Source organism: Camelus ferus, chromosome 16 (genome assembly GCF_009834535.1).
Source record: "Camelus ferus isolate YT-003-E chromosome 16, BCGSAC_Cfer_1.0, whole genome shotgun sequence".
NCBI lineage: Eukaryota > Metazoa > Chordata > Mammalia > Artiodactyla > Camelidae > Camelus > Camelus ferus.
This window is the reverse complement of record NC_045711.1, coordinates 8,475,538-8,494,727: the sequence shown is the minus strand read 5'-3', so window position 1 is coordinate 8,494,727 and position 19,190 is coordinate 8,475,538. Positions and strand designations below refer to the sequence as shown.

The 19,190-nt window shown below is 37.3% G+C and overlaps 1 protein-coding gene across 5 annotated transcripts in view; it reads left to right on the top strand.

The window, feature by feature from the left end:
• The window catches only part of STXBP4 (syntaxin binding protein 4), a 167,972-nt gene that overhangs the window by 125,242 nt on the left and 23,540 nt on the right, over positions 1-19,190 (top strand). For 4 of the 5 annotated variants that reach the window (XM_032498458.1, XM_014553675.2, XM_006178144.3 and 1 more), the window contains one exon: positions 18,752-18,809. In XM_032498458.1, coding sequence (XP_032354349.1) covers positions 18,752-18,809 — 58 coding nt within the window. Of the gene's footprint in view, positions 1-18,751; positions 18,810-19,190 lie in introns of those variants that run through there. The other variant, XR_004326646.1, reaches the window with a different exon arrangement.

Genomic DNA, 19,190 nt, shown 5'->3' with positions numbered 1-19,190 from the left:
GTAAATATTTAAAGATTCACTCTTAAGTTTTTTTTTTTTTAAATGATATGCTTTTTTGTATACATAAAGAAACTTCTTATTTCTATGTCTAATGTAATCTTGGAATTCTTGGTAGGCAGAAACTGACTCTTTAATATTGTACTAAACAAATTTTTTAATTTATTCAAAGAATCTTTCCTGTGATTATAATCTATTATAATCGCATTCTTTTTTTTCCTTGATGAGTATTTATACTCTGGAAAACAAACACCTGTCCAGTTCTGCAATCTATCAGGTGACGCGGCAGACTTCAGCCATACTGCAGCCTTTCTTCTTGGCTCAGCCCTTAGCATAGAAGAGACCAGTTGTGAACTTTTCTCTTTGTAGCCCATTCAGATTTTGTTGCTGAACAAAGGTCTTAGATGACCATTATGCTATAACTGTTACTGGAAATTGGACAAAATCCAAGTTATTTCAGTTAACGTGCACCACACGGTCAAGGCGTTCCAACGCTCTGGCCTTGACTGAATCGCACAACACTCTTAAGAATTATGTATCTTAAAGAACCAGAGATCTATCCAAATTGGCTGCACTGAGAGAAAATAAAATGGTAGTTTCAGCCATATCTAAATAACATCAAACATCTGTATGATGAATGAAATACTCACTCGTTGAGCTGTTCCCGAAGGTACAAATGTGTACCCTATGTGGGCAAAACCACAGGATTGATGGAATGTTTTTAGCTTGTGTTTGAGCATTTACCTGAGACTCGGAGAATTACTGTAAAGCATTCTCCTTTGGGCTCTGTTCCCTCCCTCAATTAGATCATCATTTCTATTCCTTCCTTCCCTCTTTCTTTTCTTCAACAAGTACTGATTGGAAACCCACTGTATGTCAAACACAGTGTTTTAAGTCAGGGAGCAAAACAGACACAGCCTTCCTGGAGCATACACTTGGTAGAGAGTAACTGGATTTTTAAAATTAAGTTTAACTACACTTCCGAATTATGGTAAGCATTGTAAAGAACAAGAAGAAAGCATAGTTTATTCAGGAAACATTTTTGAGGACCTACAGAGGAAAGGAGGCCAGATTCTTTTAATGAGATGGGGAGGATTTCAGGGAGGGTTGGCTTTGTGAAATAAATCCAAACTTCATTTTAGAAAAGCTCCGTGTAATCTGCCTGCGAAGCGTCTAAGTGGAGGTGTCACTGGGAAGTTGCTTGTACGAGTCTGGAGTCAGAAGAAAGGCTGGGCTGGAGAAGGAGAGGTGGGAGGCATCAGCAAAGATCACCTGGGGCGAGAGTATGAGGGGAGAATTTTTCCTTCCATGTAGAAGGAGAATTAGGCATGTATAGTATTGTGAAAATCATAGAGAAACTAAATGCTTTTAAAAGCAAATGTTTTTGAATAGTCAAGTAATTCACCTGGTAGATAAAGTGTTTAAAAATTATTCTTAGTAAATTACAAGAGAGTCTTTAGTCACTAATATTTCACTTATATATGTGTGTGTGTATATATATGTATGTATTTTAGAACTGCTTTCTTCAAAAAGTGGAAACTATCTTAACCAATCTTTTCTTTAACACTTTTTATTGAGTTACAGTCATTTTACAATGTTGTGTCAAATTCCACTGTAGAGCACAATTTTTCAGTTATACATGAATATACATACATTCATTGTCACTTTTTTTTTGCTGTGAGCTACCACAAGATCTTGTATATATTTCCCTGTGCTATACAGTATAATCTTGTTTATCTATTCTGCATATGCCTGTCAGTATCTACGAATTTTGAAATCTCAGTCTGTCTCTTCCCACCCCCCGCCCCCTTGGCAACCACAAGTTTGTGTTCTATGTCTATGAGTCTGTTTCTATATTGTATTTATGTTCTTTCTTTTTTTTTTTTTTTAAGATTCCACATATGACCAATCTCATATGGCATTTTTCTTTCTCTTTCTGGCTTACTTCACTTAGAATGACATTCTCCAGGAGCATCCATGTTGCTGCAAATGGCGTTATGTTGTCATTTTTATGGCTGAATAGTATTCCATTGTATAAATATATCACTTCTTCTTTATCCAGTCATCTGTTGTTGGACATTTAGACTGTTTCCATGTCTTGGCTAATGTAAATAGTGCTGCTAGGAACACTGGGGTGCAGGTGTCTTTTTGAAGTAGGGTTCCTTCTGGATATATGCCCAGGAGCAGGATTAGTGGGTCATATGGTAAGTCTATTCTTAGTCTTTTGAGGAATCTCCATACTGTTTTCCACAGTGGCTGCACCAAATTGCATTCCCACCAGCAGTGTAGGAGAGTTCCCTTTTCTCCACAGCCTCTCCAGCATTTGTCATTTCTGGACTTTTGAATGATAGCCATTCTGACTGGTGTGAGGTGATACCTCATTGTAGTTAACCAATCTTAACAGGCCTCTCCCTAGTACTACCAGGAACTTAAGCTTCTTCCATTTAAAATGTATCTCAGAGTTGGTTCTGTTTATTTCCAAAATGATTATTGTCAGTTGTACTTGTCACTATAAATTAATTGTAATTTTTATAATTTGTTGAAGTATGAATATGGAAAGAAAAGTTGATTTTACAAAAACTAAGTTGAATGCTTTAGAGAGATTTCAGAAAGGTTAGTTAACAGTGTTGTTGATTAGCTGTAACAGAGAGTCATCTGTAAAAGACTGGAGGGAGATTATAAAAGTCTTGAAGGAGTCTGCTCTTGGGTTGTTTCCTAACCATTCATAATTCTCCATCCACATTGAAGAAACCGAAACTAGAATTGATAGCTGATGCTTGTGGAGTGTGGTTTCTGCAGAACAACACAGACCCCTAATCAGAGGACTGATCAACAAAGAAAAGACTTTAGCCCAATAAAATTGGCAAATGAATATATATTTATACGTTTTGATTTAAAATAAAATATATAAATATAAAATTAAGATATATCCACATATATATGATACCTTCACTGACAGTTAATCCTCTACTGTAACCAGTACAGAGGTCAACTTTGCCTCAGCTTACATTCATTACCAAAATGCATTAGTAAGTTATCATTGAATAAATGGAATTTCACAATAAAAGTATATTCCTTTTCTTTCATAGTTTTCATATTTAAATACCTCAAACAAGGAAAATGAGTCTTTGCTTATTTTCAATTTTCTAAGCATATGTGTATTGTGTCTCTGCACCTAGCCTTTGTATTTCTTTTATTTAGTCATACTGATTACTTTTAAGAATATATTTGATCATCAATTCAAGCCAATGTTATTATCTCACTTTTATTCTTAACATATAACCACAGTTAGTTAGTTAGTTACTAAAGAATACTTCTCAAGTAGAAAATATTATAAATTAAAAGGGGTGTAAAAAGTTTATCTTATTTTCTGAAATTCTCTTTATAATTAATTTCAGACCTTACCCAAGATGCTTAGAAGACATGAGAAATAATAATTTTAAAGCCATCTATATTTTTAATGTCATTTCTTACTGTTCTATAAATTTAGCTGTAAGCATTTAATTATCAATAATAATATTTTCAAATTCAGATTCCACATTTAATAGTCAGATGTTGGTGAACAATGCAGGATGGCAAGCGACTAAAGTAAGTAGGTAGCAGAGTATAATAGAAGTCAGTGACCCGGTGGTGGAAAACCAGAAATGAAGTTGAAGATTCTCAAGATTTATAAATTAGATTTGATTTGCTGGATTTTAAATATAGGTTTTTGTACATAAGCACAAATGTCTAATAACCAAAACCTGTGTCTACGGTCCCTACCTGTAAATAGCTACACACCATTCTATTACCTGTGGGTTACTGAGGATGTAGCTTCCTACTGGAGTCACGGACACTGCTTTGAGGCATGGTTACGATATATAGCATCAGAAGTTAAGTCTTTAGACCATCAGATAGAAGCAACGGGAGACAAATTTTAGCTCAATTATTACCAAGAACCTTGGACAATTAGACCTATCCAAAAATGTAGAGTCTTGTGTTTCCCATCACTGTCGAGCCTGAAAAAGTCATAAAACACTTGTGGATACACAGGGTGAAAGTGGAACTTCTGAAATTCCTCTGTGGCTGCCGCAGAGCACTGTGCGTTTCGCACAGTCAGCAAAGGTCCAGGGGGCGCCTGGGGGCTGAAATAGCACCCTGGCTGTGTTCACACCCCTGGATGCTGTGGCACAGCGCTGCATCTCCTTGAGGACGGAGCGCCATTTTCTAATTTCCACAGGATGACCGCCAGCCTTCCAAGCTCTGTACCTCAGAGTTGTTCCAGCTCAGAGGAGGTGCTGTTTTCTAGCACTCACACATTTTAAACCCATAATAGAACCCTTTTTTCCCCTTAGTTTTTACAACCTTACTATAGGCTAGCAGTGACCCTGTTCTTAAACATGTTAGTCTTCTCTTCCATTTCCTTCCTTCCAACCCTACAGGTATGACTACTCAAATGAAAGGAAATGAATCAAATATTCTATTCAGAAAATAAATTTCTTGGAACCAAGTATGTCTAAGTAAGACTCAGTACCCTCAAGGAGCTAGCAGTTTGTGGAAGGAGAGGAATAAAATAATTGCAAATTATCTTAATGCTAAATTAAAGATATTGAATTATTTTATAAATGGTACAAAGTGCTAATAGCTCAAAAGAATAATGAGGGAAATTGTTTTAAAATCAGGAAAGCATAGAGAATGAAACATTTAAGATTTGGCTCTGAGAAAATTTGAATGGAAGAGATGGAACCAAAAGGAAATTGGAGTGAATGGAAGATAAAGAAAAACTGTCATAATTTAAAAGCACGGAAAGAATTATGAGGTGGAAGTTTGAAACAGATATCTCATCATTTATGCCATTATAAGCAGCACAATCTCAAGAAGAATATTGCAACATGAATAGTAATTATATGCACATCTGCACTGATACCCTAGGGTCCCCCAAACCACAGGCACACTCTTTCTGACAAACCAGGTACCTTAATATCTTAACTAACCTTAATCCACTCACCTGTTGTCTGTCTTCATTTTTGTTTTCTCCGTCTATGGAAGACTCAAAATGTTTGCCCTACCAGGTGTGTCTCATTAGAAACTGTAAAGACAGACACTTGCTTTCTCAGGCTCCTGCGTCCAGGGGTAGCCACACAACCCATTCCTGGCCAGCGAGATATGAAAGAAAATCTGCTTAGGAACGTCTGTAAAGCTATTCATTAATGGGTAAGGACAGATGGAGCTGGGATCCCCTCCTTTTCCTTTCTTCTGCCTTCAATACAGATACGATGTCCAGCTTTGGAGACCTTCTTGCAACTATGAGGTTGCACTGAAGATGCTGGAGTAGAAAGAAAGAACCTAGAACCTTGTTACTGTTGATCAAACTCCAGTCTCTTTAAAAGTAAAAAAAAAAAAAAAAAAACAATTAAAATATTAAAATTAGATGGAGATCACCTAAAGTAAGAGAAGAAACATTTAAGTACTTTTGAAGCACGTACTTAGCTATAAATACTTAGCATTTTAGTTGAAAGTATTTTATATAATCATTAAAATATATTCTTAAAGTTCGTTATCTCATATCAACATGAACTTGGAAGCAGGAAACGAAATTTTTTTTTAATTAGAGAATCTCTTTCAGAGATTTCACTAATGCCTCCTTTTTTTATTCATACTTGAAAGTTTATATTCGTTGTATTTATTTGTTATCCCTCTTCTTTTCTGTTGTTAATTAAAACAGACACACAGTTTTGGAAAGATTTGCTCAAACTCTAGCCCTAAAACTTGCATTGTCCAGAAGATCCCAAATTCCACAGTAGTAGTTGGATAATCTCCTGCTTAAGTACTTTTGTTCTCAGGATCCTCAAATAGAGCAGTTTTGTTGTTGTTCTTGTTGTTCAGTAATTCAAGATAATTAAATGAAGGGGAAAGAAATACTTTGGGGCCTTACTAAAGCTAGAGATAATGGTATAAAATTAAGAGAAGAGTTGGGAGAGTTGGCATTTGATTTACTTTGAATGGTTTTCTCCATCAGTCAAATCAAATTAATATACAGAAATAAAAATTGACTATTTATAATGGCATGTAAGTGTTTTTATTCTGAATTATCAGAAGTCATCATCATCACTGGCCAAATGAGAGGTAACTGTCATACTTCTTAGGTTCTTATGATATAGATGATCTTTACTAAGTGCTGCTGGATGGAAAAATACAAATAAAGGGGTAAGTGTTCAGGACTTACTTTTACATGGTGCCTGCTTACATGCTGTTTTGGAATGTATGACTCTATGAGGCATTTGCAGAATAGACTGATACCTTTTAATAGTTTTACATATATAGGCATTTAAAATATATGCATTTAGTTGGGGAGGGTATAGCTCTGTGGTAGAGTACATGCCTAGCATGCACAAGGTCCTGGATTCAATCCCCAGTACCTCTGTTAAAAATAAATAAATTAAATAAATAAATAAATAAATAAATACCTAATTATCTACTCCCCCCCAAAAAAAAAACCAAACAAGCAAATAAATAAAAATAAAAAATAAAATGTATGCTTTTGAAAAAGATAGGAAAAACAGTTGGCTGAAATTGTATTAGAAACACTTTTTGCCCTCCAACCTCACAGCAGATTTACCTAAAGGATAAGGTTTAGCACTCAAAAGAAGTTTATCTTTATTGTACTGATTGGCAGATTTACCTTTAAATGAGTTCAAGCTCTTTTGAAGAAGAGTATGAATTTACTTCTGTGATTAAGCTGAAGAAATTCTGATGGTCTCTTCTTTGTACACACGTGAGAGAGTGATCAGGAATCTCTTCTTACAAGGATAGTAATCCTATCAGATCAAAGCCCCACTCTTGTGACCTCATTTTACCTTAATTACTTTCTTAGATGCCCCATCTGTAAATAGAGCCACACCATTCTCCCAAAGACTACCATAGTTCTATAACATTCATAATTTCCATAATATAAACCAAAATTATTCAGTGTAAAAAGAAACAGGAAAAGGTGACCATTCTTAAGTGAAAAGATAACGAGCAGAGACCAACTCCCAAAAGATGCAGATGTTGGAACAAGGACTTTGAAGTGCTTATTTAAACTGTGTGCAATGAAATAAAGAAAAATATATTCATAACGAATGCAAAGATAGGATATCTAAGCAGAGAAATAAAAATCATTTTTAAACTAAATAGAATTTCTAGAAGTAAAAAACAGAATATGGTCACCTCTGGGGGAATGGTGGTAGGAATCAACTGGAATGGTATCTTTCTGGGATGATGGTTATGTTTTATATCTTGATGGAGTTTTGGATTACACACGTGTATACATTTGTCAAAATTCACTTAAGATTTGTGCATTTTATTGTATGTAAATTGTACATCAAGGAAAAAAATCTAGATATGCTTCCCAACTTAAGAAGTGTCTAAATCAGAGATCTGCCTACAGCTGAACAAAGAGACTCTGGTGCATGTCTACTGTCATTCGATTGTTTAAAAATAGTTATTGAGTGAATATATTCCACAGTGATGAGCATTCCAGGTAGAAAGGACAATTTCTGAAAAACTATAAAGGGAAAAAAGTTAATACTTCTAGGAAATAGCTCGGTGACTTCACACTAAGTGAGATTAATAGGACATGAAGATGAAAAGAAAGATTGAAGCCATCTTTCAAAGTGTCTTTCTCTTTAATGAAATTGTTTATACTGCTGCTGTGAGAGATTTCCCTTTGCTTTTTAAAAATTTTAAAGTAAAAGGTATAATTTACATACAATAAAATGTAAGTATACAATTCACTGAGTTTTGACACATGTATACAGCTGTGTAATGCCAACACAATCATGTTATAGAACATTTCCATTACTCCAGAACTTTCTCGTGTGCCCCTGTGTAATCAGTTCCCTCCATCACCTCTGGTCCCAGACAGCCACTCATCTGCTTTCTGTTGCTATAGTTTGCCTTTTCTAAAATTTCACATAAATATATTCTAAGTATGTAGCATCTTCCACTTAGTATAGAGGTTTTGAAATCCAAACTTCATACTGTGTGTGTCAGTTGTATCAGTGTTGTTCAGCAGTATTTTGTTGATTGATATTCCACAATTTATTTATCCAGTCACCAAACTGGTGGACATCTGAATTGCTTTCAGTTTGGGGCTATAAAATGTACGTGTCCTGCTGCGGATACGTGTTTTGAAAGGATTTTAAATGCCACACTATAAAATTTTTTAGTTTTTTTAAAAATTTTTTTAACTATGATATGGGCACTAATATTCTTTCCATAGGAGGAAGAGCAAAGTTCTTTAATGTAGTCGATATTGAGTTTATCTGACTGCGTGAAAGCTATTATTTGAAAATTTTATCTGTTCTACTGAAGTGTTTTTATTGCTTTTCTTTAAAACTTTTTAAAATGAACTTAATACAAATTTAAACAAATATTCTCAAAGGCAAACATCCAAAAGTTTTGTTTTAATTTTTTTTAAACTTTATCTGAAAGTAATGTGAGATTCTTAGTAGACTTTTAGATAGTCACGTTTTTTAAAATTTAAAGACAAGGATGTTAATGACAAAATGCTACATGATTAGGGACTAGTGATGCTCAGAGTTGCATTATTTGTCCTCAGAGTGGAAACATAAATGATCTTGACTTAATTTCATCTGGTCCGTGACAGCGTTTCTAAAATTGCATATCTGTTGATCTTCCACTATCCTGTTGTCAAAATCCACAAGTAACAGTTGTGCAAATATTTGTGAGAAAGTTTCCCTGGTGAGTACAAAGACCTTATAACAACAATAAAATTTCAAATATGTGCAGGATTCACTGAACCATCTGCCTTCATGGGAGGCAGATTTCCTCAGTCAGTCAACAAATATTTCTTGAGTGTCCAGGATCTGGTCACCATTCTACCAAGCGTTGGGTAGAAGTCACTCAACAAATGTGAGTAGAAAAAGTGTTAAGTGAAGTTTTCGAGAGGTCTAGGGTCTAGGTAGATAAGGAGCCAGAGGAACTGCTGAGAATGTTGAGATTACCCTGCTGGACAAGCATGAGGGAGATTTTGACCAATTGTACCAGGGAAAGCTTAGATGGGATTCCAAATCAGACTGAGAGATGAGATCTATAAATCTGAGTCCAACATCTCCAAACCCACTTTTTCTGCCCAACTTTACTGTGCCTAAACTTAACTTGCTGGTCTTTTTGTTAGTATGTGGCCTTTGACATATTTTGATCAATGATATTTCTTGTCCTAGGAGCAAAAAAATTAAACGCTCCATCTGATTTAGACATTATCTGAAATTAATAATGTGAGCATTAGTATAGTGGTAGGCAGAATTCTAAGATGGCAGATTTCAAAATTCAATTTTAAAATTCCAATTTTAAATCTGAGTCTAGGAATTAAAGACAGAGAAATCATGTCAGAAGCATGAAAAAGATTCTATAGGTCATTGCTGACTTGAAGATGGTCACATGGCAAGGACTGCCAGCTACTTCTAAGAGCTGAGAGCAGCTCCCACCTGACACCCAGCAAGAAAACAGGGACTTCAGTCCTCCATTCAGCTTCAAGGAACTGAATTATGGTAACAACAAAAATGAGTTTGGGAGCAAATTTTTCCCCAGAATGCCAAGATGAAAACTCATCCCAGCTGACACCTTGATTTCAGCCTTGATACCTTGGGCAGAAAACACAGTCACATAAGACTTCCAGCCGACAGAACTGTGAGCTAATCAATGGGTGTTGTCTTAAGCTGCTAAGTGTGTGATAATACATTATGCAAGAGTAGAAAACTAACATTTAAACCATGAACAGTAATATGTTTCCTCAAAAGCTTATTTCCAAAATATTTAATTTTTCAAATTCTGATATTCTGGTATGGGATACTTTTATAAATATGTTATGGTAGTAGGAAGCTAATGACATTTCATGGAAATATTCATGAAAGCACTTTAAGAGGTTTACTAAATAATTTCTCTGTCCGTCTGAATCTAACATTTTGACCTACTTAACAAGCGGTTGTTCCTGTTTTCTTAGATCAAGTCTGTCCACCTGTAACCATCAAGCAGCTGTTAGTTGCAGGCAAATAGTAGTGTCCATTTTGGACTACCTAACAGATTGCTGATTCTGTTAACCAGAGGAAGTCAAGCTTGCTTGACAACTATTCTAATTACCAAAATCAGTCTTCCTGAATGGAGAAGAAAGGAGAAGATGTAATTCATTTTTTTCCCCTTCTAATAGATCCATCTATTCATTTTCAGCAGCAGCCACTGACCCCTTAATGTCTTTATTGTAACAACAGCAATTCTTAAAAAAATAATCCTGTTTCCCTTTTACACTAAAAGGAATTAGGATCCCATACACACATCATCATCATCACCATCACCACCAACATCTCTTTAGGCTGATTATGCAGAGAGATCTCATACCCTACTGAAGAAAAGCCTCAGCAAGTTTCATGCTAAGTTTTACACGTGCACAAAATGAAGTCTGTTGTATGTTACTGATTTTAAGCCAAACAAACCTAAACCAGATCATTCCTCCAGCACTGTCTAAAAGCCCAGAGACAACTGCCAGTGAAATGCTGCTTTCTTATCCTCAGTCTGGATCATGGGATGAGAGTGAGCAGTGTAAGAAAGAGCATTTCAGCTGGCTTCTCGAATGTCTGCACATCAGAGTTCAAGGAAGTCACTCTATGCTTGGGAGTACAAGAATTTTGACTTTTGCACCTATTGGGAGGAGAAATGTAGAAAATGAATGCTAGCTTGCTCCTTCCTCTTAAGTGGGTATTGGTGTAATATTTGCCCCAAAAGAGTGACAAGATGAAGAGGACTGTGAGCTACTAAATAACCTCTAGGAATATTTTTACCAGTTTTGTCCCTTCAATATAGTACAGCTTTTAACCTGTCCCATGAGTGACTTCTAACTCGAAATAACATATCTAATGATGTTAACATCTTAAATTCTCAATTTGAGCCATGCAAATATAAAAACATATAAAATCTTCCTACAGTGTATGCTTCATTTGCCTTTTTGTTTGTTCAAATGATGATGTATGTAACCATGTGGTAAGAAATCAACTCACAGTTCCAAAATTGTCTGTTACAATGCAGAGTTTATGCAAGTCTAATTTTAAGGAGTGTTTAAAGCACAATTCAGGAAATTTCTATGGTTTTTTAATAAATTATTTCCCTTAGAAAATTTTTATACTTAAAATACTGCATTATTTGGTTATTTATAGGTTACAACTCTCTCTCAGTATAACAGATTCATTTTTCATAGGGAAATTAGCTAGCAGTTCTTTTAAAATTGGCACCGAAGTTCACATTACAAATTTACTTGTACAGTCGCAAATCCAACATAAAATGTCTCTAAAATAGATTGCTTTGTGTTCAAGCCTAAAAATTATTTTGACTTTCTTTCGAAAGAGCATTTCTCTGGGTAATAATGCAGAAATTGAGATGTTGAGAGCTTTGTTTTTCTTTTTTTTTTTTTTCCTTCAAAAAGTTAGGCAAAAGTTTTTTGGGACCATTTAAGAATGTTGAATTAGGGAAATGGAAGCAGCATGCTAATAGTTAAAGCATCAGAACCCACGCTATTGCTTGGGTTCAAGTTGTGACTGCACCGTCTATTACCAGAGTGACACTGGGCAAGTTACTTAAATCTCTTTCTCCCTCAGTTCCTTCTCTGTAAGATGAGGTTAATAATGGCACCTGCCTCAGATGGTTCTTAGGATAAAATAACTTAATATTTATAAAATACCTAGAAGAATGCCAGGCACAGAGGAAACTCTAGGCAAACATTTGATAAATACATAGTTTATTGTTAGGCCAGTGATTCTCCACATCATTATAGACTGATTCAGCTTTCATGGAATCACCTTTTGGCCAGAACAGTATTTTTGTCCTTTGATTTTTGAAATCAAAGGACCAGGGAGGTGAGAGATGGGTTCTACCATGGTTGTGCTGGAGCTGGCCAGGACTGGCTTACAAGAATTTTGTGAGCTACTTGGGAAACACAGTCGGTATTAAAAATTAAAATGTTTAAACAGAAAATTACATTATATTAAAAGAAAAAGGAATAAATACTCAAAACTTAAAATTTCCTGATTATTTTCCTTGTCTTTGCTTTTGAGGTTGTTTATGTCCCTTATGTCTGGGAATGATACTGTGGGCATGGTGTACGGCTACACATTTCTTCCCAAGTCTGTGGTCATTGACATCACATTAGAAGCTTGAAATCAGTCATGAGAGGAGTATTTACACCACAGAAATCAGTAAATGCTACAAATGAGGGCTTCCCCCAGCCCCAAAAGCTGGTTGTTAAACCTGTATCGTCACATCACTCAATGAGGGTCAGAGTGTCCCACTGGTTTCTGTTATTCTTTTATTGGATGTTACCATGAGTGCACTAGAGCGGATTACAAAAAATATATATACCTGTATATTCATGGAGATATCCCCCATAGATAATTTAAAGACTTCTCTTATATTAAGCATTCAAATTACTCTGTGTCTCCAGAACCATAAACAATGGAGAAGGAGCTGTCATTTTCATTGCTCTGAATAATAATGGTCTCTTTTTGTGAATATCATTATATAGTTATATGTTATCTGATTAAAGCCCCATGGTAACCTGACAAGTGAGGCAAGACGACTACTATGAGCGCTACCATATAAAGGAGAAAGTTTACACTCCACGAAGATTGTTACTTCCCATGGTTTTTCAACTTATCATTGAGGAACATGACCTGTAGACTCAGATTTCTGACTGCAAATCAAATGAAGATTTCACTATACGACGCATGTCATGCTCTCTAATGAAGCTTTGTTAATTGAGTTAGCGACCCCTCTCTCACCCCGACCCTCCCCACCACAGCCTCTTTCTCTTTTTCTCAAGACATCAGATGCTAAATGTTAAATATATTTGCGTTTTTATAACAATTACACTAGCAGGTATTTTTCAAGTAAATTTGGCTCTTGGAGCTCTCTCTGAGATTGATGGGGTTGTCTTTATCCATTGTATTTTTAGAATTCTTATTCTCCAGATTTCTCCCCAAAACGACTCCTGCCATCATCCACGTAAATCACTACCTTTACTTTTCAGTTCTTTTTGTCCAGTGCGCATTTTTCTCCACTTTGCTGCGATCTTCCACACCCACCAGGAACCTCAGCATCAACAGACTTCAGACTCCATACCCTCCCACTCAGGCCTGCCCACTTTCCAGCTCACTACTTGGTTTATTGTCCTCAATAAGATCTTCTATTTCCTCTATTCTTCAGCCTCCGTGGTTATTTTTACTTCTTATTCAGCTTAAAGTCTGGGGTCCATTCGTCTAATCATCCTTACACATCCCTTAGCTCACTGGGCGCTATCTCCTTCCATCTCACCATTTAACAAGACTCTGGGCCTCAGGACGCTCGGTCATTACCTTCAGCAGAATATACCCAGGTCACAAGCATTGCTGCAATTACACAAGCATAATTCACTAGGTTCCACTAGGACTTTTAATGTGTGATCATAATTATTTTAAAGTTCAACGTTTTCTCTATCTCTGGATCTGGTTATATTGGTGGTTTTATCTTTTGGCAATAGGTCTGTCTCTCTCTCTCTCCCTCTCTCTCTTTCTTGCTTTTCTGTGTCTCATAATTTTGATTGATGTCGATGTCAGTCTTTGAAAGTACAGAAATGTAAATCCTGAGATAAATATTATTTAAGCCCAGAAGTGGGTCTGTCTCTTCTCTGTGAGGCCATTAGTGGAGGTGGTGGGGTGGTATTCACTCTCCTTTGTAGGCAAGCTGTCTTTGCATTTTGTTTGTAGAGTTAGGTTGAGTTTACCAGAGACTTGAGATTCCTCCAGTGCTTGTCTGCTGTTCCCTTGTGCTTCTGTGAGGTCTGGGGCTCTGGGGATTGGGGGTTCTCAGTATTCCTGCTACATCCTCCGCTGGCAGCAGGCTCAACACACCTGCATGCCAGTGGACATTTATGGTCTGCTCTCTTGCCCTCCCCTAGAATAGACAGCTCAGTGCAAGGTTAGTGGTGGACGTGAGGAGCATGGGGTATGGGAGAGGCGCTTGGTTTTCCTACTCCAGTCCCCAGTTTTTAATCAGTCCCTGTGGCCCGAATCTCAGAGGGAGGACTTCCTCAGCCTTCCTGTCCCTCCTTAGTGGCAAGCAACCTACCTCCTACTAAGTCCTCAAGTGGCTTCCTGCCCCTCTCCCTGTGGAAGTCGGAATCTGCTTCACATCAGTGCGGTATTCTGGATTTGAAAGGTTTCACACCCTCACCTCTCCAGTGACTTAGTGTCAGTGCAGGGTGAAGACATCAGGTTTTTCCCAGAGCCTGGGAGGGCCTGGGAGAGTGCGGTGTGTGTGACAGTTTCTTGCCCCTCCCCCAGGAATAGATGATTTGCCTTATGTCACTCAGAGCCCTGTCCAGAGTGTGGGAGTGTCCTTGCTTCTCCCTTCATCTCAGAGGAGGGTCCAGGGCATCTGCAGGTTGCATGCCTGGCCCTTGTTGCAGTTGATGTGTCCCCTTGCCGGATCCAGGGCAGGGTGTTACACCTGCTCCCCCCTCGAGCCTTTGCAGGTCCTGCATGCGCCTGCATCACCCAGGGGCTCTGTCCTAGTCTCCAGTCCACCCCCAATCTTTCTCATGAGCAAAGGGCTGTTCAGGGAGAGGAGGCTCTCCTTGTGTCTAGGGCTCCCAGGGACACGAAACTGTCGTGCTAGCCCGTAATCAGGCTTTACAGCCTTTTAGATATTTTCTTACCCACCTTTGTGGCAACACTTCTTCCTGTGCTCTGCCAAGAGAGAAAGAGTTCATGTACCCCATCTTTCCTCCAAGGGACTTGTCATCCTTTGGAACGCAACTGTAGTTCAGCTGAATTCAACTGAAGGTCAGCTCGTGTGAGGAACTCAGTCCCTGAGGAACTAAAAAATAATAATAATATATTTTTCTAGGTTGTGCAGCTTTCCCCACACATGGTGGGAACAATATTCTCTTGCAGCTTCCTTCATCTTAAACAGAGGCAGATCTCCAGCTTCCATTTTAAGAAACTTTCAAACCATTTTAACATGGCCCGCAGCCTCTGTCTCCAGCCAGTCTTGTACCCTCTCCTCCTCCCTCCCTCACGATGCTCCAGTAACAGTGATCTCTCCAGTCCTCAAGAGTGCACGCTCATCCCCATCCACAGCCCTTGCCGTTCACTCCACCTGGAGGGCTCTCCCCCACGTCTGTACCTGGATAACTCCAGTAATTCCAGACATCCTTCATCCTACATCCCTTTATCCAAATTGTACATAAATTGCTTCTTCATCTTTTCTCACAGCTGGACATAGCCTGTTATCTTGATATAGTGTCTTTAATCAGTCCCCATGGGTGGTTATTTAGATTATTTTCAATTCTTTATTTTGACAGTTAATAATTGTACATAAAGGTTATCTAGAAGATAAATCCCTAGAAGAAATGCTGGATCACAAGGTATATGGATACAGTTCAGAATAGCGGTTAAGAGCCTGGGCGCTCCTCCTGGCCAGCTGGATAACTCTAGGCTAGTGATTTAACCTTCCCGTGCCTCAGTCTCCTCATTTGTAAAATGGGGATATAAGAGTACCTCTGTTGGAATTGTTGTGATGCTTAAGAGAGTTGGTGCATGTACAGTGCAGTGTCTAGCACCCAGCCACTCCGTTACTGTTAACTGTTACTATTAGCATTTAAAATTTTAGATAGATCTTGACAAGTTTCTCCCCATGAATATGTTACCATCATATTTATACTTCTATCAGTGTGAGAATAGCTGCCTCTTCATACCCTCAACACAATGTCTTATTAAAATGTCGGTCTTAGCTAACATGATGAACACGGCATCTTGTAAGAGTTTAACTTGTATTTCTCTTATTAAGAGTGAACTTAAGCCTATTGTCATATGTTTAAGTGCATTTGTGTCCTGAATGTTCCGCAAGTTCGTCACTTACCTCTCTCGTACTGATCTGTAAGAGTTATTTACGTATTAAGGAGTTTAGCCTTTGTCTGTGCAATGAGTAACTCTTTCAGAATATTCCGTACTTTTCTTTCCTAGCACTTATTCCTGTTTTTAATGATGTCTTTACTTATGGTTATTTTTTTTAACATTCCATAAGATCAAAGTCTGTGTTGAGTGGTAGGTGACAGCCAGCATTTTAGCTGAATATACACGAGAGTCCTACTTTGGCAAAATACTTGTGAAGATTTTGCAGCCATCACCAGGAAGCTGTTGACTGGAACAGATGATCTCTGATGGCAAGAATGTTGTGTGAGGTTTCATAAACAAATACTTCCCATCAGAAGCAGTTTCAGGTGACTATAGTTATCGTAACAGCTTTAAAACAGATATCAAAAGGAAAGGGAAAATAGAAGCATTATATGTTTGCAAGCATAAAGATATGGGACATGTAGAAAAATTGTAGTGCCTTGAAAAAATAACATTTAGTGAGAAGTATTTAGATAATGTTACAATTACATCCCACTCACTTATTGTGAAGAGATAAAAACCTTTACTAATGGAAAATTGAGTCCATCATAATTATCTAAGCTTGTAGAAACCGTTAAGTGCCCTTTTTGTATAAAGTAGGTCATTTGGTTTATCAATATACTGTGGTTTTCAATTTATAATTGGACAAAGATTGTGTTTTCTATTACTGAACTAGCACTGAAAGATAGTTACTATCAATTTAATCTCCAGGTCTGTTTTTCACAGATTATATTAACTGCATGAAAAAGAAGAAACCGTTCAGTGTTCTAAAAAGAAATGCTTGTTTTTCCCATAACAGAATTTCTCCTAAAATAAGGTACACATGTTATTCAATACACAGGAATATCTTGATGACCACAGTCATTGAATAACCATTTTCACTTATATGGATGTGAATTGGTACCTTTAATAAGTCTGCTGTGAACCTGTAGTTCTTCTTTGATAATTGTAAGAAAATAATCAGGGCAGGAACTCTGCTCTGATGGCATAGTGTCAGTCTCGATTTTCAGATGATCCTATGGATTAGAAAGATACTACCGTTAAAGTATACATGGTTTGTTTTTTTTTTTTGTCCTTCTCATTAAAAAAAACTAAAACCTATGAATGAAGAGATTAGAAGTATTGCTATAATTGCACCAGACAGATAAGTCATGTAAGCAAAAATCTTAGGCATGTGAGAATGACGTTCTATGTAACTTTTAGCTGTCTTTCCCTATTGATCAGAAATCCTTGCATTTCTGAACATTTTTGTCATGAAAGCAAGGTTTTTGTGTACAGTCATCAGATTCTTCCCTTCCAGTGAGAGACTTGTCAGTGAAGAATGAGGTGATCAGCAACAAAGATGCAGAAAGTATAAAGAAAGAAAATAAATCTGCGTGAACTGGGTCGGTGGCAGCCGCGGTTGATGACAGGCCGTCTGGCTGAGCGGTGCTGGCCGTGGATACCAGCGGAGATGTATAGAGCGTCACTTCAGGGGCTTTTAAGAAGCCAGTCAGTTGCTTATGCTGAGTCCCCAGAAGTGCTTATTTCCTACTTACAATAGGAACGCTTTTTCATTAAGAGAGAGAAGAAACTCCTAGGTGGCCTGTGTCCATCTACGAAGGAAATAGCTACAGAATTTTGGGCCAAGGTCTTGTTTTAGACAACTGGGTTAAAAGACTGGAGATAAACACAGAATAAAGCTTGTTTTGTTCTTAATTATGAAAACAGCATCCTTAGAGCTGTTCTCAAAGAATCCTAAGTGAATGGTGATGGAGTAAGGCTGTTTCATTCACGTCGTTGTGGTTCCTGCAGTTTTGCTCTGCCTCTTGCTGAGACTTGGGGAAATGGAAATCACTGGTCTGTTGTTATACCTCAGTTGCTTTCTGAAGAAGTAGGCTACCTGAGCCACGGAGACTGTTCTTTGGTGTGTTTGTGTATCTTATCCCCTTCAAAGGATCCTTGATAAGCCATTATCAAAGGACTGATCAGTTCAAGTCCTTGGCGGTGCTCAGGGGTGGAGCCAAGGGATGGAAACCACTGTGTTCACCCATCACTGGAATATAAGAGAATAGGTTGCCTCAACCTGGGCCTGTTCTGTTGGTATGATAAGGACAAAAAAGTACTCATATTTACAGAAATATGGCCAAATAATTGCCTGCTTACTTCAGTCTGCATCTTTTTATAGCTAATTATTCTCAATCCCAGTATAGAAATGGAAGCTAAGTTTAGCAGATTGTTCGGCCATTTATGTTTAGTGCACAAAATTCTTAATTAACAAAATAAAAATACTGCAATCCATTGTAAATCATTTTGCTAAACTTTCAGACTTCATATGGAATCTTGTCTTGTCCAAAAGCTACTTTCAAACCCCTGCTGATCTGGCACTCATATGTCGATTCCCTGTGGAGCTGAGTAAAAGAATGTACAGGGAGCCAATTAAAGAAACTTTGAGCCGGAATAGACAGGCAGAGGCCATCTTGGCCATCCTTCTGCCTCCAGGCAAAAGCCATCCCCTGCACCAAAAATTTTTGCTTGAATCCTGCTGACAAAAATGCTCACCACGTGTAAATGACAAGTCATAATCCATTTAATGCAACTAAAGCAGATTGTTAACTGTTCAAGACTTATTTATTGTGTTCTAAGATGCTGAGTGTGAAAGCTCATCTGAATTATTTTAATTCTTCCTTTCTGGACAGTTATTTTGTACAAGAAACATACTCAAATAATTGTGAAGCTGTGGGAAATTTGTGTCCAGGAAATGAAGTTATCTTCATCATCTTATTAAATGTATTTTTGGTTTCCTTTCACTCTAGGTCTACCTTACGGGTGGGAGGAAGCTTACACAGCAGATGGAATCAAGTACTTCATCAAGTAAGTGCAAGCATATCAACCAAGTAAGCAATTTTCTTCACATCTGGAGAGAACCTGGAAGTTGCAGAATAATCAGTAAAATAAAGAAACCCTCTTGGAGGTTACAAAAATTAGTAACAAGAAATGAAACTTCACCATTTCCATTTCATGCAATTTAAATGCTAATATAAGATATCATTTAGGGAAAAAAAATCTAGCAATTATTTCAAGGGAAACATCAAAAAATTGGAACAAGATCATCATTTAAACCTAAATGTTAGCTGCCTGAATTCACTTCAGGCTACAAGTATTAATATTTATGCAAAGTTAATATCTAATGAAAAAGCTACTTTGTATGTCTGAAAACTCATTAACAATAATATTAATAATAGTCGACAGTTT